This window comes from Osmerus eperlanus, chromosome 28 (assembly GCF_963692335.1).
Source record: "Osmerus eperlanus chromosome 28, fOsmEpe2.1, whole genome shotgun sequence".
In the NCBI taxonomy this organism is placed as follows: Eukaryota; Metazoa; Chordata; class Actinopteri; order Osmeriformes; family Osmeridae; genus Osmerus; species Osmerus eperlanus.
In genome coordinates, this window is record NC_085045.1 from 6,337,853 (window position 1) to 6,358,564 (window position 20,712).

Sequence of the window (20,712 nt, forward strand, 5' to 3'; positions counted from 1 at the left end):
TAGTTCTACGACCTGTTTCCTTGTGGCTTCTGAACTGATCACGTAACTGTCTGGAACTACTCGTTAAAAGAGTGCTCAGATCATTCAGATAGTTCAGAGCCCTTCTCATCCAGACACCGTATAGTGCTGTTTTAGAACTGCTCCTTCTTGCTGCAAGAATAAACAGATAAAGACAAGTTATTCTGACCCTCAGACCTTTATTCACAAAAATCCCACCGCAATAGCAAGCAAAGTCAACGTCTTTTTCCGGTGAACATTCCTTCAACAATGCCAAAGAAAAAAGTTGTACTCACCCTAAGTGGTTCAACCTGCAAATGTTATCTCAGATCATCTGTCTTTAAAGTTTGAACTGACAACCTACGGCACACATAAGAGGTACTGAGAAGGTCTCAGACAAAATGGACTGCACGGTGTGTCTAGACTCCAGCACAAACTACCTGGTTTTAATCAGACTTAAAAAGTTCATTTTGAAAGTCAGTGTGCTTTGGAGAAAGTACTGGAATATGGCAGGCCACAGCCGGCGTTCCGTCAAGACAGGGGGTTTAGATTTGCTTTCGATTTGGGAACTCTGACTGCCTTGGAGACTGACCATAAGCATCTGGTCAATCCTACTGTAATCACCCCCCAAAGGGATTGGCCATACCGAAGTCCTTATCTGATTGAAGTCGGAGTGACTCGTAGTGGTCTCAGTGTGGCCTTCCATAATACCACAGGTGCAGACTTTTAGCAGGTTAACGCATCACTAGGAACACATTTGCGTTTTTTTCCATTCCACATTTCCTATTTAAATTTTGGGAATTGTTTTATTCTATTGACATTTGAGCTTGCACCTATTAGGAGAAGAGACAAATATTCAGACATCAAATGTTAAAGGATGTATACTATCCAGGTCACCAGATATAAGACAGTAGGGAACTGCCTGTCTGATTATCATCCTAATATCCTCTTCAGCACAACTGCACCTTCTTAAACATTGACAAAAACCCAGTGGGACAAGCAGGTGGGGGAGAGTACACGCAAATAAAGGTGAAGCTAATGGACCGAGTTAATGTGTGCATTTATTAAACCGGCTGCTCCTCTCCCTACCCAATATGCCACTATGCACGGATCCTAACTCCCACAGTAGTGAGTCATCACTCACTTTGAATAATGCCGCCTCGCCTAGTGCCAAGGAGGTGGCCTTACAGGGAGACAATCGGAGTGGAGAAGGACAGTTTAAAGCCTGAGGCAACTTATTTTTGTACTTTTTTTTCTTTTTCCTTTTGGACGATGGTCGAAAGTGCTACGCTACTGAAAAGCCCAGTTAATCTGCTCTTTACCGACTCTCCCTATTATATGTGCGATCAAGTTCTTCTTTGTTGGCTAAGGGATCAGAACTCCCTTCTGAGTATTCAAACGCTCTCCTGCCTTGGGAACCGAAAACGATTGTCTGCGAGCTACGGCTACTCGACTGAGTGAAAAGAACACTGTGGCGCTGTTGAGAAGAAGCTACCGTGTAACTCGATGGCAGTGGCGTATCTAAGGGGTGGCAAGGGGTGGCAGCTGCCACCCCAATAAAAAATACTGCCACCCCAATCTTTTTTTCCTTTTTTTTAATGCATTTAGCAGACGCTTTTATCCAAAGCAACTTCCAAGAGAGAGCTTTAAAAAAGTGCATAGGTCACTGATCATAACAACGAGATAGCCCCAAGCATTGCGGGTAGCCAGAACATGAAGCATACATTGTGAAAAAAAAAGCCCAAAGGGAAGAACCATAAGAACATGTAGTGAAACAAGTTACAATTAAACAACATGAACCTCAATCTTCCCATGGAAAATATTATTTGTACATTTCAATAAATAATATTAATGTTACTGTAATTTACACTACAATGTTATAGCCTAATCATTTACCATAGGGAGTACTGTACCCCCCTACTTTGGATTTTGATTCGCCTCCAGGAGGCCACCCAACAACTTCCTTCTGCCACCCCATTGCCACCCCGAATGAAAATCTCTAGATCAGCCCTTGCTTAATGGCATGACATGGCGTTAGCTATCCCTCGAATATTCAGACTAGCTGGGGGTTCTCGTGTGTGTGTCACACATCAAGTGCGCACTTATCATTTCGATGTTCTCGGCGGCTGAGTTATAGGAGTCAGGCTGTCGCTGAAGCACCCTCGAAACTGGTAAGCACATTGATGGAAGGTGGGAGTCTTGCATAAAATATCTGAAGAGAACAAACCTTAATGTTTATGATCAGTGGGAAGCACAATGATTGGCCTGTTTGAATGGCTATTCTAACCGGTTAGGCAGAGCACAGATGCCGTTTATGAACACTTCAGCTTCACGCACAACACAATGCGCTCAGCACGCACAACACAATCCGCTGGTGGAGCAATTCAGCTCTGAAGGTTTTCAACGTCTTTCGTGTCTGTGAACCGTGAGCTGGGTACGATTACACTTTGCTCCTGGATGTGGGTGGAAGCCACTTTTTATTCAGCGTAGGACATTTTGAAAAATCACAGCTCTCAGATATTCTATGTGTGATGATGGATATGAGCTTAGAGGGCTTTGCTCAGGCGTTTCGCGGCACCACCTTGATCTCAGCTGCCCTTTTCAAACGTGCCGTGCAACTCCTCAGGCAGTACGGCAGAAGCTATTTATTGTCGTCCCTCTTTAATGAACACGATCCAATTTGAAGGTAAATCGTATTCTGACTTTACGACTCAGCTGTGATTCCGGAGAAGCAAAACACCTGCAGGCTTAGCGTGTGTGTGTGCTGCGTTGAATTTGCATGACAGTCCGGCGCTCTCATTAGATTTTCCTCATTAATTGCTTTCATTTCATGCAGCACCACCACAGGGAGAGATCGAAAGAGCAGATAAGGACTTCAAGATGATAAACACAGGCTGATGAATATTCAGAGTCATGGAGCGATCAGCACCCAAGAGAGTTTTTAACCCTTTTTAGAACAATGCCATCATTTAGGACAGTCTTATATAGATTGAAATAACAAGGCTGGTCTATTTTAATCCGTTTAGAATGAGCACATTTCATATTAAATACTATGTACTGTTCTCCAATACACAGAAACAACAGGAAATTCAGTGGCTATATTTTTATGTACCAAAAAATAAAATAAATATCTAAATAGCAATTTTGACATCATAGGCTCCCTGTTTTTTTGTGTGTGTTGTTGTTTTCTTTTGCAGTGTAAATTCAGAGGGAGGCTGTGAGGTTCTGCTGGGACCTGAGGTGACGTACGGACCTCCGGGACTGGAACTTGATAGTCCGCTGGCCATGACGATAGCTCACTGCTGCGAAGTGAACCCGGATAACTGGAACATCCAGCTTAGGAGGAAAACAGCGCAAAACATGTGGGAGGTGAGATGAGCCCCGACGTCTTCCCTCTATTCGACGATAATGGAAACAATTGAGTCCGTCTAACTTGGTTGATGTCAATTCTGAACACCTTGGGTTCACGGTCTGTTATCCTTAGCGAGAGAAAGCTTACACTGGTTCTTGACGCCCGATGACAGGGTTTGTTCGACGTGTCCTTTCATTGTCTGACCTAGGGGACAGAATGGGACCGTTTCATGCGAAAATTGTTTTCTGTGAGGCCCTTTGTGATGTCTGATGAGTGGGGAGCGTGTGATGCGTAAAAGGCTATCGAGGGGGCAGCGGTGATTCTTGGGATTGATCCAGGTTTAAAGCCACAGCGGGGGCAGGTGGTGCGCCTGAAGGGAATAAATCTAGGACTGCCGGGGGAAAAAAGAAACAATTACAGCAATGCGATAGCAGAGAAGATGCACATGTCTGTGTCAGTCCGAGGGGGTAACGACAGGTCACGAGGGCCTGTTAGACAGTGCTGGGATCGATTGTGGGATCTGGATGGATACGCCACAATGGATACGGACGTGAGGCAATCAGGGCGACAGGCATGGAGCTGGTCTCCCCGCTGACCCTGAGTCACACAGGCCCTGTCTGACTCGCAGCCTGCTGAATCAGACTGTCGTTCTCTTTAAGATGAACATTCACTGTTAGCCTGGACCTGTTGGATTAGTGTGTTTTGTGAAAGAAAGGCACATTTTATAGTTGGATAGGAAAGAAAAGAAAATCGTAAAGGTATTTTGAAGAAAATAATCCTTTATTTATCTCAGTGTGAATACAAACACAACTGCAGGGAGCGTTGGAACACACACACACATGCACACACAATCATGCCAGGGCGTCAATGGGACACATTCAGCCAGGAGCAGTGGGCAGCCACATCAACAGTGCCCAGGGGCCAAGTCCAAGTATTCAACCATGTCTTGGTCAGGGACCTGGGACCAGGAGAGCGATCTGTTCTGCACGTGTTTATTTGCGGAAGGAACCCGTGTGAGAGCATGCAAAGTCCACGTACATTCACATATTTCACATACATTCTTGTTGTCCGTCGTTTTGTTTGCCTTGAGTGTTGAATGTATTTTTTTCATTGTTCTTTAGTGTGAAAAAGACCAGTCTACTAGCCCATTTTCACCCAAGTACAGTACTTAATCCTCAACCCAGGGGCTCCACAAGCACCATCAATGTCCTCAATTTACATTATTTGTTCATAAAAATGTGTTTTCGAACAACACAAGTGAAAAGAGGAAATAATTAAGAGGGTTCCTTGGCAAGAATTACAATGGGACCTCAGACTAAATTCTGTCAAGCCTAACAGGGGTCAGATGAATGAATATTGCAGTATTGCCCCTGGCTGTTGTGTGGTGTCAGTGCTTAGAACTGCTTGTTATTTTAGAAAGAGTAGCAACTGATTTTGGCCCTGAATCCTCTCTGCCCTCAATACTGTTGTTACAACCAATGAATGTGGGATGTGTGCCCAAGGTAAGGTAATTAAACAAGCCATTGCGTGCATCCCTGCATTACCTCAGGCAAGAACACATTGAGCCTTTTTGGCATGGAGCTTCATTTCAATTTAATACGGCCTTTTGACCCTTTGGTTTATATAAGAACTATTTATCTCCTTTGTTACTCTCAATATTTTTTTTCTTTGAAATGTAAACATGCACCACTACGAATTCTAAACTGCTATCTTGCTGGAGGTCATTCCAACTTCCATAGAAGAAGAAAGATCGGATTTGTGCTGTCAGTTCATTGTTCTGTTTAGTTATGCTTGGCTTGTTGTTTATCTAACCTTTTGGTTTGCTATTTTGTCTCGGAAATAATAGACAGATTGAATCAGAATCATACCACTTGTAGTTTAACTAAGAAGTTCTGCAAGAAAACAGACCTGAGGTGAACCTAAATGAATACAAGACGTATGTTTCTTGTGAGCGTCACTCACATATGAATAGACACAGACACCTCTGAGGTTTCTGGAAAATATTAGCATATTCATCACGGAACGAGACTTCTGAACATCGTAACCAGCAAGGGCATGGGGCTATTAAAATACAGCCTACCCTTTTATTACATATTTAATGCCACACTGTTTTAGTATTTGAATCGGTATTCTACAACAGTCACGAGGGTCATGGCGGACTGACGACCCGGAGAATGCTACACTTCTTACCTCTGTATCTTATTAACTCCTTACAGCCATTGGGTTATTTAGGGATTCTTTAGTCCTTAGCCATTGTGGAAGAAATTGGGATTTCCTGTGTGCTTACATTATTCACTAATCAATAGAACTAGTCATTGGATACTAGTTTGTACGTTCTCATGTAAGCTTGCTATTAATAAGAGTATATTGTGTCTATATGTTCGGGGTCAGGAGAAAGTACTGGCTAAACGTTCCTTGTCATGACTACAAGGAGAGCTCCAACTATGAACTCTAGTCTGAGAGTTGTCATGTGTTGGGAGCAGTGAATCTCTTTCTCTGAGACTGTTGAAACGTCATTACTGCCTGACTGTCACTATCTATGTTTACATTCTTGTGCCCTATAAAAGATGGTCCTCCGGCTTTCAGAGCTGAGAGAGACATGATTGAGACCTAAGCCTGGTGTCGTGTTGTCATTTTATTGTCAGGGGTCTGGTTTTCTCTCCCAATCTGCAGATTGATTATACTTATTAAAATCCAGAACTCAACTGAACTTAGTCACTCCGTTTATGAAGAGACGGACAAAACACTTTCTTCATCACCATGCAATGCGGTATATTTGAAACCAGACTAGAGCTCCAACTGGTAAAAAATAATCATTACAAATGTGTTTTCTTTTACATTTTCTTTTCTTTGAGTGAAAGCGGAGTTTGGGACATAGTACGTTCGGGAAATCATCTTGAAAACTAATCGTGTGAATATATCATTTTTGCTAAAAGAAAAGTATTTACCACCTCCAGTGTCTATCTCCATAAATAAAATCATGTGTATAATATAATTTTGTTCTAAAGTGATCTGCGTCTGACAAACACTTTCAGCACACCTATACAAAAAGCCTTTCTGCACTATTCATAATAATTATGCAACTCATATCCAAGTGCCTTTAGCTTCCAATTTGTGAAGAAAAAAAACAAAAGGAAAAGACCATCCATATTTGCTCACTCTATTCACTTCTCTCCCCAAGGTTGACACAATTTCTTATCATTAAATAAATTGCCTAGCTATCTTGTCTGCGTGCCAACTCTGGTATATTTTGTGTGTTTCAGGAAGTGATGTCAGTCGAGGATGAGTCAACATCTTGTTACTGTCTATTGGACTCCGCCAGCTGTCACCTGCTGCTGGGGCAGCCTGGCTCCTACGCCTTGGTTGGGGAACCTCTCACGGAGGCAGCCGTGAAGAGGCTGAAGTTGGCCGTGTTTGGTGGCGCGGGGGCCAGCTCCACGGGCTACAGCCTTAGGGTCTACTGTGTGGATGACACGCCGCACGCTTTTCAGGTAGGACGGTGGGTGGAAGCAGGCGGGGATGTCTGTCGTCTTCTTATGGCAGACGTTACGGGGGACAACCTCCCTGTTTGACGGTAAAGTGTGACCTTTTTGGGTGGCTGCAGAGAAGGGTGTGCCTGTCTGGGTATGCAAGGACAGTTGTCTTACAAGTGAGTGAAGCCAGCCTTGTATCGATTGCAGCAATTGACACAGTGGTGATGCTGGTGATTTTAAAACGTCTTCGCCGAGTGTTCTGAGACAGAGGATGATGGGGAGAGGAGTAAGGTTACTCAAGACACGACATTCCCTGGCATCTTAGTGCTAGCTGTATACCTTTCCGCTCTATCGTGTTTGAACAGAAACGTCGGTAAACGCAAGTTCTTTATGCATCGATATGTCATAAGCCAGGATGAAAGGAACCAACCACCTCGGAGACGCAAGAGAACATAACCCAACTCCAAGAATGTGCTGTTTGTTCTGCCGCGATAGAACAGCAACAGCCGTCATCAGCAGCTGGCTTTAAAACGCCTCTTGGATTCGGTTTGTAAATTCCGATCCTGTCGAGCAGATGCCAAGGCCCACTGTACACAGGCACAATCACCTTCCCGCTCCCGTTTGTGTTCTCCCGTGCCCCGTTTCCCCGTTTCCCCACCGAACGCTGTCACCGTGTTGGATCAATATAGTGCGTGTGATGAAATTGAGGGGTCATTTGTGGGGCGTAGAGGGCTGCTTAATGTCCAAAGGGGGATGTTACTGGGTTTTAACAATGAAAACATTAGTATTGGCACCCGCAACCTAATTTCACGGGAACAGGAAGGAATTCTCTCTCAAGGTCAAAGATGGAGGCTATGACAAGGTCTTGATGAGAATAATTTTGAGCATCATTTAAAAGAGGGATGTGCTGTGATCTGTCTGACTGAATTCAGGGTTGTAACTGTACAGAATTCACAGAAGGACTAAGGTACAGGGTTGTACTTTATCCTAGCTCCGTGTTTTCAGATGGGTTTTTTTTTGCCAAGCATTTCTCTATCCTGTTTTTGCCAAAGGGATTTTGTTAGAGCACTTACAACGTCAAGTCAATACACCAGCTCACACAAACATGCTTAGTCAAAATCAATCAGTCTGGTCAGGCATTAGTCACTGCTCTGTTCCCTGTCTCTTCCTTTGTGATTTAGGTGACAGGGAAAAGACAGGCCAGGCATTGAAACGTCTCACCGGAGCAGAGAACAATGATGACAGATGAATACCTCAGAGCCTGAATCAAAGAGCTCTTTCATCATAGTAAATTCAATTTGGGAGACGGCCGTTTGCTGATCCATGCTCATCCAGTGCATTAAATTGAAACTTCAATCTGTTGCCATGTGGCTTCGAATTTAACACTAATGAGAAGCAGAGTCCTATAGAGTTTTTTCTTTGCTTTTTTTCTTTGCTTTCAAAGAAATCTTTCATACTACGCTCAGGGTTGGCACATGTCTTTCTCGAGGAGTCCGTTTCGGTGTAAGGGAAGTGCAGTTCTCTTGAGTTCCCCCCCCATCTCTTCCTTCGTAGGGAGTGGTCTCCACAGAGACGAGCAGAGGTGGTCAGCTCCTTGAGGAGCCCAAGATGTTGCCTTTCAGAGGGAACACCTTCAGCCTCCAGGTGTCCATCCAGGACGTCCCCCAGTTCCTGTGGAGCATTAAACCCTTCACCACCTGTCAGGTACCTCCAATCTTTCGCCTCAGGGAAATGTATTAATTTGAGACACAGCAACTCGAGAGCTGGAGACTGTTGACTTTGCGGTTACCAAATACCAATCTCACAGAAGGACGTTTTATTGATAGTTAAACATTTACTGCCGACTTGTGAGTGCACAGCAGTGATAATACACCTCTGTCAATGTTGTCCCCTCAAACAGCCAATCTTGTCCTTACAATACAACCAGTTATTACATATGCACTGGGAGGTATGTGTGTGGTGCCCGGAACGCCAGCCTCGCGCACATATCCTCCCTAATTTATGAGGGTCTTTGGAAGGAGACATCCTCAGTGAACCTGCCTTCTTCCAGAGAGCTGGCGGAGAGTAATGGCCGCCACCCACACCGTACATCAAGTCGGCTTTTAGCGCCAAAGAGAAGCAGCCTTTCCGCGTCCGTCAGGTCCGCACCTCTCCATTATCCGGCGCGTCCCTGCATCGCGCCGGATGATCAGAGGCGGAGGAGCGGGGAGGTTAAGTTTTCTGTTGACGTAGCCGGGCACGGTGCTATTATGAAGGGGTGACCTGTTACCTCCGCTGTGAACGGTGTACAGGTCACTTTAATATGCAACGATGGAGTGAGGGGGGGGGGGCATCGGAGGTCAAGGACGCCCTCCCTCAGTCGTACCCGCTGCCGCAGAAATTAATTATAGATCAAAGGCGTTTATTTTCCCATTCCCCTGCTCCCGGATATCACGTGTAATACTTAGCCTGCGAGCGGCTTCCATTACGAGAATTAAGTGGGATTTAGGCTATATTTGCAATGATCTTCTTTTTTTTATACCCTGCGCCTCTCAAAGATGTATTACCATACATAATGCTGTGTCTGCATAGCTTAGCGGGACTTCGAAGACCGCACCTCCTTGCACAAATTTGACTGCTGGAGGTGTGACCCACGTGAAGGACAGATGCTGAGTCATTTCATGTGGGGGGATATTAGAAGCCCAGTAGGCTTTCTCTCTCTCTCTCTCTCTCTCTCTCTCTCTCTCTCTCTCTCTCTCTCTCTCTCTCTCTCTCTCTCTCTCTCTCTCTCTCTCTCTCTCTCTCTCTCTCTCTCTCTCTCTCTCTCTCTCTCTCTCTCTCTCTCTCTCTCTCTCTCTCTCTCTCTCTCTCTCTCTCTCTCTCTCTCTCTCTGGGTTTTACCTAACGCTCTCTCCCTCTCCTGGGCTAGGAATTCTCCTTCCCCGAAGTGTGGTACAGCAACCAGAAGCCCCTGCACTGTGCCTTCTCCCTGGAGAGATACAGCCCCACCACCACCCAGCTCTCCTGCAAGATCAGCGTGCGCCAGGTCAAGGGTCACGAGCAGATTCTGCAGGTCTACACGGCCGTGGCAGAGGTGAGGAGGGGTTTCCGGTGGAGGACATTTACTTTCATACAACCTTTATCTAACCTCTAGAGGATGTGGCTCCACTGACAGAAAAGTCTGCTCTCCAGGGCTTGTGTTTGCTGTTCTAGATAGTGCTTTTTATAGGCTTCGGTGTTTGTGTTTGTATTTAAAAAAAGTAATTGTATTATCTTTCCTCCCTCCTGACTCTTTGGCAACACTTTTCGGTTTTGTCCTGACAGAGTGAAAAGGAATCCATCCCGTTTTTTATGCAGACAGACTGCACCATCACCTCCCAGACTGGGCATAAGGCCTTCAAAATCCCCCTGTCCATCCGCCAGAGGATCTGTGCCACCTTTGATACTGCCAACGCTAAGGGCAAGGATTGGCAACTCTTAGCCCAGAAACTGCATTTGGATAGGTGAGTGCATATTCTATCCTATGTCAGACTAGCACAAATTTGACAAAGGAGTTGATCCCTGATTGCCCAAAATGTCAATATTGCCAGTATCCTGCTGATATTGGTCATGAAGCATAGTACTAAGTATATTTCAACAGCGCCGAGGCGAAAACTGAGAAATGTGTGGTTAAGGCCACTTTGTGATTGATCTGTTCTTAACATAATTGTTATCAACTCAGTGTAGCATCTTATCCATGGTAAGACGTTTTTTCTGAAGTGTCCTGTAGTATCTGAATCTACTGTACATCTACAGAGAGAGCGAGAGAGATGTTATAGCGCATGGCCAAGTCAACGATTAGTGGAGAAATTCTGCCCCCTGTTGGATCTAACAGTATATCACGCACAGCTGACAAATACTGTATGCCTATGTATGCTGATCAACTCTTACTTACTCTATTATAGATTTAGAAATGTATATGATGAACCAATAAACAAACTAAAAGATTTAGCCCTTATGCCACATAAAAACATACCTTTGACTTTTCCGTTTTGCCGTGCGTTGCAAAGTCAAATGAAATCCTGGAAAATGACGTTTTCCCCCCTCACCTTCCAGAAACCTTCCCTACTTTGCTAAACAACGTAGCCCTTCCGCTGTGATCCTGAGCCTGTGGGAGGCCCAGCACCAAGACTCTGGGGACCTGGACTCTCTGGCGAGTGCACTGGAGGAGATCGGGAAGACCCACTCCAGAGGCCCTGCTAAGGTCGAGGAGCAGCACCAATCAGACTCAAATCCCCTCGGACCAGAAAGCCCCGCCAACGTTTGTGGCGTGGCTGAGTTTAACAACCCAGAGACTACTATTAACCCTGTCCCGGAATGTACTGGCTGAAGAACAGGAGGTAAGGTAGTGTAATCCCTGGTCACAACTGAAACCCAACAGGCGACACATGAATCCCATCCGTGTGTGCATGTGTGGCCTGACAGCACTTGTTAGTGCAGCAGGGGGTCCACGGGATGTCGACACGTGGATGGAAACGGCTTCGAAATCGAGAGAGGTCTGAAATGGTGTGGTACCCTGGAACTGCCCGCCCTCCATTTGAAGAATCTGTCTGGGGATGGACTGTAAATCTATTTTGCTTTTATCTGTTCCGGCTACCCTTCACATAAAGTTGTTGAAAAATCATTTTCTGCTCTTAGGATCAGTATAAATCCCTTGTGCACTGTTGAGCCCACTCTAAAGAATGCTTACAACAGAAATGACTGCCATCGCTCCCCCCCCCCCCCCCAGGGTTAGTCACTTCCCTCCGCTGTCCTCCTACCCACTCACACCCCCACCTCCCCCCCATTCCCCACTACCCATATGGTATATGGCATATGGTAAGTCCCTATTTGCATAGTAGGTCAGGAGTTTTTGATCCCTACATGGGAGACAAGTCTCTAAATAGGAGACACATTTCCAAGAAGCTTTGGAGTTGATCACAGTTTTTTTGAAACCCAAGGTTCTTTTTGTGGTGTGTGTTGGCGTAACGTTGTAGGAGTGGGCTCACGGGGACACAGTGGTGGCCAAGTGGGACTCCCTCTATCTGTAAGGAAACGCCTGGGTGGTGATGGATAGCTCTCGGTGTCCGACCGCTGCCCACAGTGTGACAGGTCTGGGTTGGTCTCTGAGCAAGGGGGACGCTGGAGGAGCTGTAAAACATCACTCACTGGCTCTGCTCCACATGTATCACTGCATCTTATCACCCGATTCCAACCATTAACACCTGTCAAAAGGCTGCATATCTCCCTGCCACACACCGAATCCCGACGGAGCCATGGCACTTCACAGCTGCACAGGACATGAGAGGGGATGGAGTTTGTCACAGTACAGAGACTTCACTGGCAAGCAGGCCCATGAAATATCCTGGACGAGGATGTGTTCTAAATGCTAACGAGATACTGAAGTAGCACACTGCTATAACAAAAAATTAAAAAAAATTAAAAAAAGGTTTTCTAATATCCCCTCCTAAATTATGTATGGACATTTTTTTCATCTCTGAGTGCAGATCATTAAAGGCCCTTAAATATTTGTCTGTTTAAAATAGTCTCATTTTACAAAATCTTGTGCTTTCTGTATTGATTCGAATCCTTATGCAATCAACAATTATAGTTCCAGACCCATTTCCGGATTTGATCTAAGTGCTGCTGTCATCAGACAAAGATCCGAGACAATGTTACATTGTGTTGTCCTATACTTTCATTTGATTCTGACGTCATTAAGTGTTATCTGTGTTCTGAGGATTAATGAATTCCCATCATGATAATCAAACTGATAGAAGACACAGAAGAGTGACCCTGATTATCTTAAATATGATTGTTTCCCTTGAAACGGAATTCTCATTCCCTGTATTATGAGCAAGATGATAACGTGTGCTAATGTTATACTAATCAGTGGCTGATGTTGCATCGTAAACATTTGTATGTGGAACGCCATCTTCTAAAAACAGCACTCCCAAATCATTATCGGTGTAAAACTGCCATGTCTATTAATGATCAAGCTAGTAAACGTGAATCTTCAATTAACATACGTGATGTGGACCACCAGGTTTCAAAACCTCAAGACCCACCAACACTTACACATTTCTCTTATGCTTTGGTGTTAGACTGATGTTGAATCACAGGCAGAACAGTGTTTCCTGTCAGACCCCAGGTCTCTTGACCGCCGAGCTGGGCTGTACGGTACTAAAAGGTCTACCCTGACGACTATCAGCCTAGCTCATTTTAGTGTCGCGCATGGCCTTCTGCTTCATATCACTATTCTTGTGCCTTGTTTAACTACTGTAATTGATGAATGTTGTAAAGTACAGATGGGGCTGGACAAAAAAATAAGAGAAACAAACTAAATCATACAAACATGCATTAAAAAAAGTATTAGTTCATTATAATACTGAATAGGCTGCAGAGCTTTTCTAGTGCTAAACATATGTTTGGTAATGCAAAGGCAGCTTTGTGGTATATTGTATCTATAATTATGGACATTTTGGATGTTTTCTGTACAGTAGAATTTGCAAAATGTATATGCAGCCTTTTGGAAATAAATGTACAGCTAAAACATGGCCCAGTTTGAGTATGAGTGCTTTAAGTACCGTGTTCTGCCACTTCAAATGTGTTTACAAATGTAGATTTTCTTAAACTGTACGTACTCATGTCATATTGTTATTTTGGATCATATAATAAGTTCTTACCATCTAACTTATATAAAGGCAGCAGTGCAGTGTCCTCCAACTTAAAACTCTTATCTTGAAGTGACCTGTGTGTGGCTCTTGGCCACTCCTTACAGTTCAACTCCTTATCAAGTGACTCACAAGTTCCCTTCTGGCCTTCTACCATACAGGCAGCTAAAACAGACATGCTACATGATAGGCAGTCGTCTGCCTTGTGGTCTAAAGTCCAGATAGAAATTAGAATATGTATTTCATGTAAAGGGTGAAGAATGTGTTTAGTTTCCTGCCTGATTCATTTTGACGGTGTATATAGTACTGTAGTGTTCATAAAATAATTTACAAGGTCAAACTCCTGTAAACCAATTCATATTGGAGTCTCAGATTGTTCTATGTCATATTCTAATGGCAGATGAGTCTAGCCCTCCCTTCCTGTTTGTGACAGTCTCAAAATGAGTGACTTGATATCTCAGCCCCACAGACAACCGGTCCAAAGATAATGTTGAAACTGGCACACACACTCTGCTACAGTCAAAAGTATATGAAGTGGAAGTGTTGAGTTGTTTGTGATGCCAAATGACCTTTCGTGTGTCTGGTGCAAATTTAAAACGATATATTTTTCAGTTAGGGGAAAATATTTTGCATATCTGGGGAGTAAATGTGGAATCTTTGCAAACACTTCTTGTGAGGTAGGCTTAGAAGCCAAAATGTGTAATTTATTTAATTTGTGTATATGATAATCCAATTAAATCAAAGACCTATTTCCATAGATATATTTGCCTTAGCGATATTTTTGCATTGACTTCGGTCCACCTTCAGACAATCAATCTTGCCTACACGTTTTCTGCTTTGCACCTTGAAGGGGCGTGTCACATAAGTTTCACGTCCCGGCTAGTCTGAAACTAGTCTTTGAATGGACTGGTCGTTCGACGGAGTTCTCTGTGTGTAACCTACAATTCATCGTTTATAAAATGAGTTTGAAGTTCATAAATTGTTAAAAGAAGACAAATGGAATAATGTAATTTTTTTTCGAATGTTTCCACATTCTAGGAAAGTATGTGCAACAAACATTTGATGGTAAGTTGTTTTCCTTTCATATTCTCGTCAACTTTGGGAAATGTGAAAGTGTTTCATATCGGGGAAATGTTTTGTCATCTTTGCGTGAAGCCTACACGTTTTCTTAATGTTCGTCTTTAATTCAGGCCTCATTTACCATTGTAGAATGTCAAACAGTAGACTAGGCGACGTGTTTGCGATTTCAGAATGTAGCACGTATATGTGAATACACAAAGATATTTATCTTAACGTTTCTTGTGGAAGTGCGAAATTCTTTATGGTTTATGGTGGTTCGGTTAAAGCGGTCCCTAATGAGTCCCCAGGTATTTCCTAGATCAAGAGAAATCAGGGTGTGTGACTTTACAGCAGGCCTACTTCTGTCTACAAGTGTCTTTCGTTCTATTTAAAATTACAGTAGGTACGATTTTTTTCAGTACAAAAATACAAGTTTTTGTTCCTCATCATCATGTTGTTTAAGCTAATGAGCCCCTCTGGGAGTTGTTTTGAAAAAGATCAACTCCTCTGGGAGTTGATCTTTTTTGTTGTTGTAAATAAGCATGTACATTCATAATCTTTTAAGTTCTAATTCATTAAAGACATTTAGATTGTTATACATATATACTGAGGTGTAATAATAAATCTATGTCTAATGATTTTCAGTTAAACATCACACACAAATTTGGGGTAACATATACAAGGAAAGACTACATTAGTTTGAGCTACATTAGTCTTAATACATTTTAAAAGTGATTTGAATCCACCCGGTTGTTTCTGTGCTGTGAAATAATTTACAGACGACCACAGTAAACATAAATTGTGACAGGGCAAATATTGGGCAATAGATGGAAATCCCCCCGTCATTTCCTTATGGCTGTGTTTAGTGACGGTGTGTTGAAATGTATGACGTAGTGCTAACAGCATAGCTGAAAAACAAGATGACTTGACAAGACCCAACATATATGAGATCCAGTTTCCTTGTTTAACCTGGCGGTGATTGAATATTCCCTCGATTCTGTGTAAAAAAAAATAAAAAATAAAAAACTTTTTATGTTTCACTGTACTTGAGTACACGCTAACATTTCTGAATGAAAAGAGCAACACGCTTCGGTGACGAACTTCCTTTTCATGACCTCAGGTCGTCCTCATAATCCTGGCTTTCGACCTCGCCGTGGCAACCGACTCTGGCCTTGAGACGACGCAAGCAGGAGGTGGGCTCGAGAACAGGCCGCAGCGGGACGTCTCCTGCAGAAATCACCAAGAGTACCCACATGACAACATCTGCTGCCTGAGCTGCCCAGCTGGTGAGCGCCTCGTGGACTTTTTACATTCAGCCTACTGAGACCCGAGTTTGCCACGGGCCAAACATGTTGTCTCTTTGCTGATGGTGAAGCTTTGATTTACTCCCTACGGGTAAATAAGTCATTTGATAAAGAGAAACTAATGTTTTGTTTGTTTCAAGTGAACCAATGTTGGATATTTCCGGCAGGTTCCTATGTCAAATCTGCCTGTACAAGCGCCCACGAGAGAGGCACGTGTGAGAACTGTGACTTTGACACCTATACCGAACACGACAATGGACTGCTACAGTGTTTGAAGTGCACCAAGTGCCGCCCAGGTAATTCTGCTCGGGTTGAGTAACCCAATCCATGGATTTTGAGTCCTGAAAGCTTTTAACCTATTTGATCTGGACTCTTTTGTCTGTGCTGCTGTTTCAGACCAGGAGATTGTAGCAAGATGCACCAACACACAGAACACAGAGTGCCAGTGTAAAGCGGGGCGTTTCTGTGCCCCCGACCAGGCTTGTGAAATTTGTAAAAAGTGCACAATGTAAGTGCCTTACACACTTACTCACAAACTAAAAGTCATTTGAATTCATGGGATTATTTGAATTGTAACAGAAAAGCGTTCACCCATGATGCACCAAGTGGACTTTTTTCGAACCACTTCATATAAATCGTTATGATACTCGTACTGTAATGAAATCCTTTGTTTTTCTACCAAGATGTAAGGATGACGAGGTGAAGGTGAGAAACTGCACCACCATATCCAATACAGAGTGCAAGAGACAACTGTCCACTTCCAGCAACAAATCGGGTACAATCACAGGTAAAACAGACATCATCTGCCTTCATAGCATTCTAGAACACACTATAGACTTGAACATTGGAAACTTCCCATGTCAGCAGGTGCTGTGGCGGCTGTGCTCGTGTTGATAGCAGGTTCTACTGTCATAGTTGCTTTTCTCAAGAGGAAAAAGAAGTTCGTTGGAGAGCAAGGTAAGTCGAGGTGATACAGAAATGATCGAAGACTTTGTGTGCTAACGTCCTTTCGGTTTACCGTCCTGTTCTTCTATTTTAGACTCTCAGAATCCCAGTGAGATGGAGAAGGTTGTGGTGGTAAGACGATCACTTTTATACAGATTGTTTCATGCAGCGGCTCAAGCGCAATAAGTCAAATCAAATGTATTTGTATAGCCGTTTTTACACGCAAGCATGTCACAGAGGGCTTCACATACGCCCATAGAACTGCCCCTCAACCAACCTAAACCCTCAAGGACAGTACAAATCATGCGAAACCTAACCCAAACAAATCATATAAACTAGGAAATCATTTCCTGTTAAGGACAGTTAAACAACTAACATCCATCATAACTTGGCATTATTTGGGGTAAAGCTGAACCGTTTTCTCCACCTCATCTTCCAGGATAGTGGGTCCGGTTTGTCAGATGAAGAGATGCAGAACAAGCTGAACGGCAGGCTTTACGACTCTCCCCTCCTGGAGCAGGCCCAGGCGGTGGGTCAACAGGCCTTAGCCAATAAGGAGAAGGAGACCAAACAGGGCAACAGCTTTACCAGCACCGCGCATTCCTCCCCGGCCAGCCTGCCTACCTTGCCCTCAGCCCCCCTCCCTGCACCGTACCCCCACCCCCGTCCTGTGTCCCCGAGTCATCCCAACACGAGGGTGAGGGCAGCTTCACTGGGCATGCTTACCACAGCTTAACCTTCCCTTAATAACCTTCCCTTCCTGCCTTAATTCCCCGTTTCACTTCTTTCCTCCTTGTCGTCGACCATTCCCTCGTGGACCTGTCTGGTCCTTCCTTCATTGTCTCATAAGGCAGCCTGATATGGAACTGGAATCGTTTAGAACCCAGCTCAAATACGCTTCATAGTCAGGGCGAGTCAGGGAAACGTACACTACAGAGTGTTACTTACAGAAGTCATTGTTTTTTTGTTTTCCTGTAGGATGATGACTTGCCGCGTAAGAAACTTGTCCCCTTGAATGGTAAGTGTGTTTCAATCTCACGTGGTTGTATAAAGCCGGACATCTAGTATCAGCCTGGTTAGCGTTGTATTTTCAGTATCCAAAGCAATTCTATTCTCTATTTGGTTTTAGGTGACAAGTCCCTGACGGATTGCTTTAGCTACTTTGAAGAAGTGGACGTCCACTTTCACAACAGGTTCTTTAGGCGTATTGGACTCAATGACAATGCCATTAAGAACAGAGAGAACCTTCAGCCTGAAGACCGAGTGCATCAACTACTGAATGTGTGGCTAGAGAAGGTTGGCATGGAGGCCAGCATCAATGACCTCATCGCTGCGTTACTGCATCTGAACCAGAGGTTATCGGCGGAGAACATTATTGCCAAAGCGATTTCCGAGGGCCATTTTGAATATGAAGGAAAGCAACCGCGGGATGAGTCACAGTTATAGGTTGATGGGCACACCTACAACAGGAAGCGATTAATGAACAACCGCGAGTCAAGACTGAGCGCGTGGGTGGTGTCATCTTGGGTCAGGAATGCCAAATGAAAAAACACACTTGCTAGTCTTCACCTAAGGGAATTCTTAGCACTTTGAACTAGGACTGAGGAGAACCGGCAACAATACAGTGTGAACATCCTCTCAGATTCAACTCGAGGACATGGAAAACGACCCTGGGTGTACACTGTTGTGTTACATGCGGCACTGCTGCAGTTGTGAGGAACTAGGTATACTAACATGTTCTAGAAGGCTGTGTCCATTGCAGGCTTGCACTGCAGGTCCAATTTGCTGTTGTCCATACAGACAATAATTGATCGACACTTTGTTTCCGTTCAAGCTTCTTGTGCATTTCTTGGTTTCATGGATGGATTTGGGTCATATCATGTTCCACGTTGTTTGCTTTCAAATTGAGTACTTTGTAAAAGGGTGCAAAGTTGTTAAACCGACTCGTTGAGGATAGCACTGGTGTCCTCATAGATTCAATGCCATATATGTGTTCGTACACTGATATCTGTCACTCACTGACAACCATGCCAGTCTTACTGTTCCAGAAATGATGTTGAATTCACAATGAGTAGGCACGTCTATACTGTGTATGAACTGAGTGTGGGTCATGTCAAGTTCTAACATTCTTGCTGCACTGAGAAAGGTACCGCCAAAGCGAGGGATCGAGCCTTATCTTGTGTAATGAGGTCATTGAGGAATTTTTGTGAGATTGTAAAAGACAAATGGATTGTAAAAGGCATACCACCACCTAGTGGATGGAAATTGTCATTTATTGTGTTACTTGTTTTATGTTATTTTATTTACAGTATTTACTTGGTAAATCATGGTCATCAAATCGTGGCATCCACGATTTGACTGTATTATGACTTTGATGCTGCCAATTGTTGTTTTGGATAAAGTCCATGCTTTAAGCCCCAGAATTTAGGCTGAGTTTAAGATTTAGTTTGGTCCACAGGCCACATAAGGCCTAATTCCTTTCCATATTTTCTATTTTCAACCTTTTTATTTTTGGCTTCATTATTCCTGAGCATGAATTGTGACTGAATAGAGGCCCATAGATTCATCTTATAATATTTATTGAATTGTTTTTTTCTTTTTTCTAAATTATGTTTCTTATTTTTTGTATAAATGTGCTAAAAGTGTCAATTTGGATAAATAAATAAGTCAACAAACCTAACTGCATATGTGTATTTTACCCGATGTAAGATATCAGGGAAAGGGCCAATTGGGTGTGTCTTGGCTTTATGAGGTTTTTATGGTTATAGATTAGTCTATCAGGACTTTTAAACTGGCGGCGGGCGGGACATTTAAAAGTGGGATGGATCACTGGTACAAAGCACACACAAAGCCATCAGGCATGTGGCCATAAAGAGATTAAGTTCCCTGCCATTAACTTTGTCTTTGACAAGATATTGTTTTGTGATGTCATAATGGTTTGTTACAGTCAGGGAATCTGGGTATTAAATGAGCCAGTCGTGTCTGGATCGTGTTGAGGATGGTGACGAGTACTAGGGCATTTGATCTCAATGACTGCACAGTCAGGCAGCTCATTGTACTGGCTGGGATCTCTTTGGACAATGCTAGGAGACTCGTACGCTTCCGAAACCAACAAAGAAGACAGGCCTGCCGGACGAAGAAGAGTAAGAGGAAGGCTTTGCCCAGAAATCCAAGAAGAGGACTTCCTACGGAAACAGTTAGACAGGAAGTTAAACAAAATTTCCGGCCTCAGATCTCAGAGCGCTCCACGGTTCATGAATCCAACATGGACGCCGCATCTGGGAGTGAAAGTGTCATTCTGGTAAACGTCCGAACGGCCAGAGGGAAGCTGCTGGAGGACCGATGCTCGGGCCGTGGCGTGAGGACGAGGCAGGGGCATCGCCGTGGTGTGAGGACAAGGCGGGGGCATCCCCGTGGCGTGAGGACGAGGCAGGGGCATCGCCGTGGCGTGAGGACGAGGCGGGGGCATCCCCGTTGCGTGAGGACGAGGCAGGGGCATCGCCGTGGCGTGAGGACGAGGCGGGGGCATCCCCGTGGCGTGAGGACGAGGCAGGGGCATCGCCGCCTGAGGCTGAGGAAACTCACCCATGGAAAGCCAGGAGGAACGTCCAAGCTTAAAAAAAGAACATCAGGAAATTCACGCTTAAGGACGCTGAGGAGAAGGAGACCACGTCGACACCTGAAAGATGACCCAGTGACCAGAAAGATGTCTGATGAAATGTGTGTCATTCTATGATATTGAAAATGGATTGGACATAAGTGCAAAATGAAAACAATGACTGATTATTGCAACAAGAAACACAGAATAGTTAAACCTGTTTTAAACAATTAAGTATAAACTTGGCTACAATTTACAATATGCTTATAGTAAAAGGTAATTTTTTAAGTTACACAGACTGACTTCGAGTAGT

The 20,712-nt window shown here is 44.0% G+C and overlaps 2 protein-coding genes across 13 annotated transcripts in view; both read left to right on the forward strand.

Annotated features, from left to right (window-relative positions):
• Positions 1 to 13,376, forward strand: part of unc5db (unc-5 netrin receptor Db) — an 80,218-nt gene extending 66,842 nt beyond the window's left edge. For all 7 annotated transcript variants that reach the window (XM_062454168.1, XM_062454170.1, XM_062454172.1 and 4 more), the window contains 6 exons: positions 3,195 to 3,366; positions 6,613 to 6,840; positions 8,377 to 8,526; positions 9,731 to 9,895; positions 10,126 to 10,304; positions 10,897 to 13,376. In XM_062454168.1, the coding sequence (XP_062310152.1) occupies positions 3,195 to 3,366; positions 6,613 to 6,840; positions 8,377 to 8,526; positions 9,731 to 9,895; positions 10,126 to 10,304; positions 10,897 to 11,170 (1,168 nt within the window). In that variant the 3' untranslated portion in view covers positions 11,171 to 13,376. The remainder of the gene's footprint in view (positions 1 to 3,194; positions 3,367 to 6,612; positions 6,841 to 8,376; positions 8,527 to 9,730; positions 9,896 to 10,125; positions 10,305 to 10,896) is intronic.
• Positions 13,377 to 14,389: 1,013 nt separating this feature from the next.
• On the forward strand, positions 14,390 to 19,476 carry hdr (hematopoietic death receptor). 6 transcript variants are annotated; one of them, XM_062454179.1, is made up of 10 exons: positions 14,390 to 14,558; positions 15,673 to 15,838; positions 16,024 to 16,152; positions 16,253 to 16,364; positions 16,540 to 16,643; positions 16,721 to 16,813; positions 16,896 to 16,933; positions 17,241 to 17,330; positions 17,780 to 17,819; positions 17,931 to 19,476. In XM_062454179.1, the coding sequence occupies exons 1-10, from the start codon at positions 14,538 to 14,540 to the stop codon at positions 18,245 to 18,247; spliced, it is 1,110 nt and encodes a 369-aa protein (XP_062310163.1). In that variant the 5' UTR covers positions 14,390 to 14,537; the 3' UTR covers positions 18,248 to 19,476. The 6 variants fall into 6 exon arrangements, with proteins under 6 accessions (XP_062310163.1, XP_062310159.1, XP_062310160.1 ...); XM_062454175.1 differs by having other exon boundaries at positions 14,391 to 14,558; positions 17,241 to 17,498; XM_062454176.1 differs by having other exon boundaries at positions 14,391 to 14,558; positions 16,724 to 16,813; positions 17,241 to 17,498.
• The last annotated feature ends 1,236 nt before the right edge of the window (positions 19,477 to 20,712 follow it).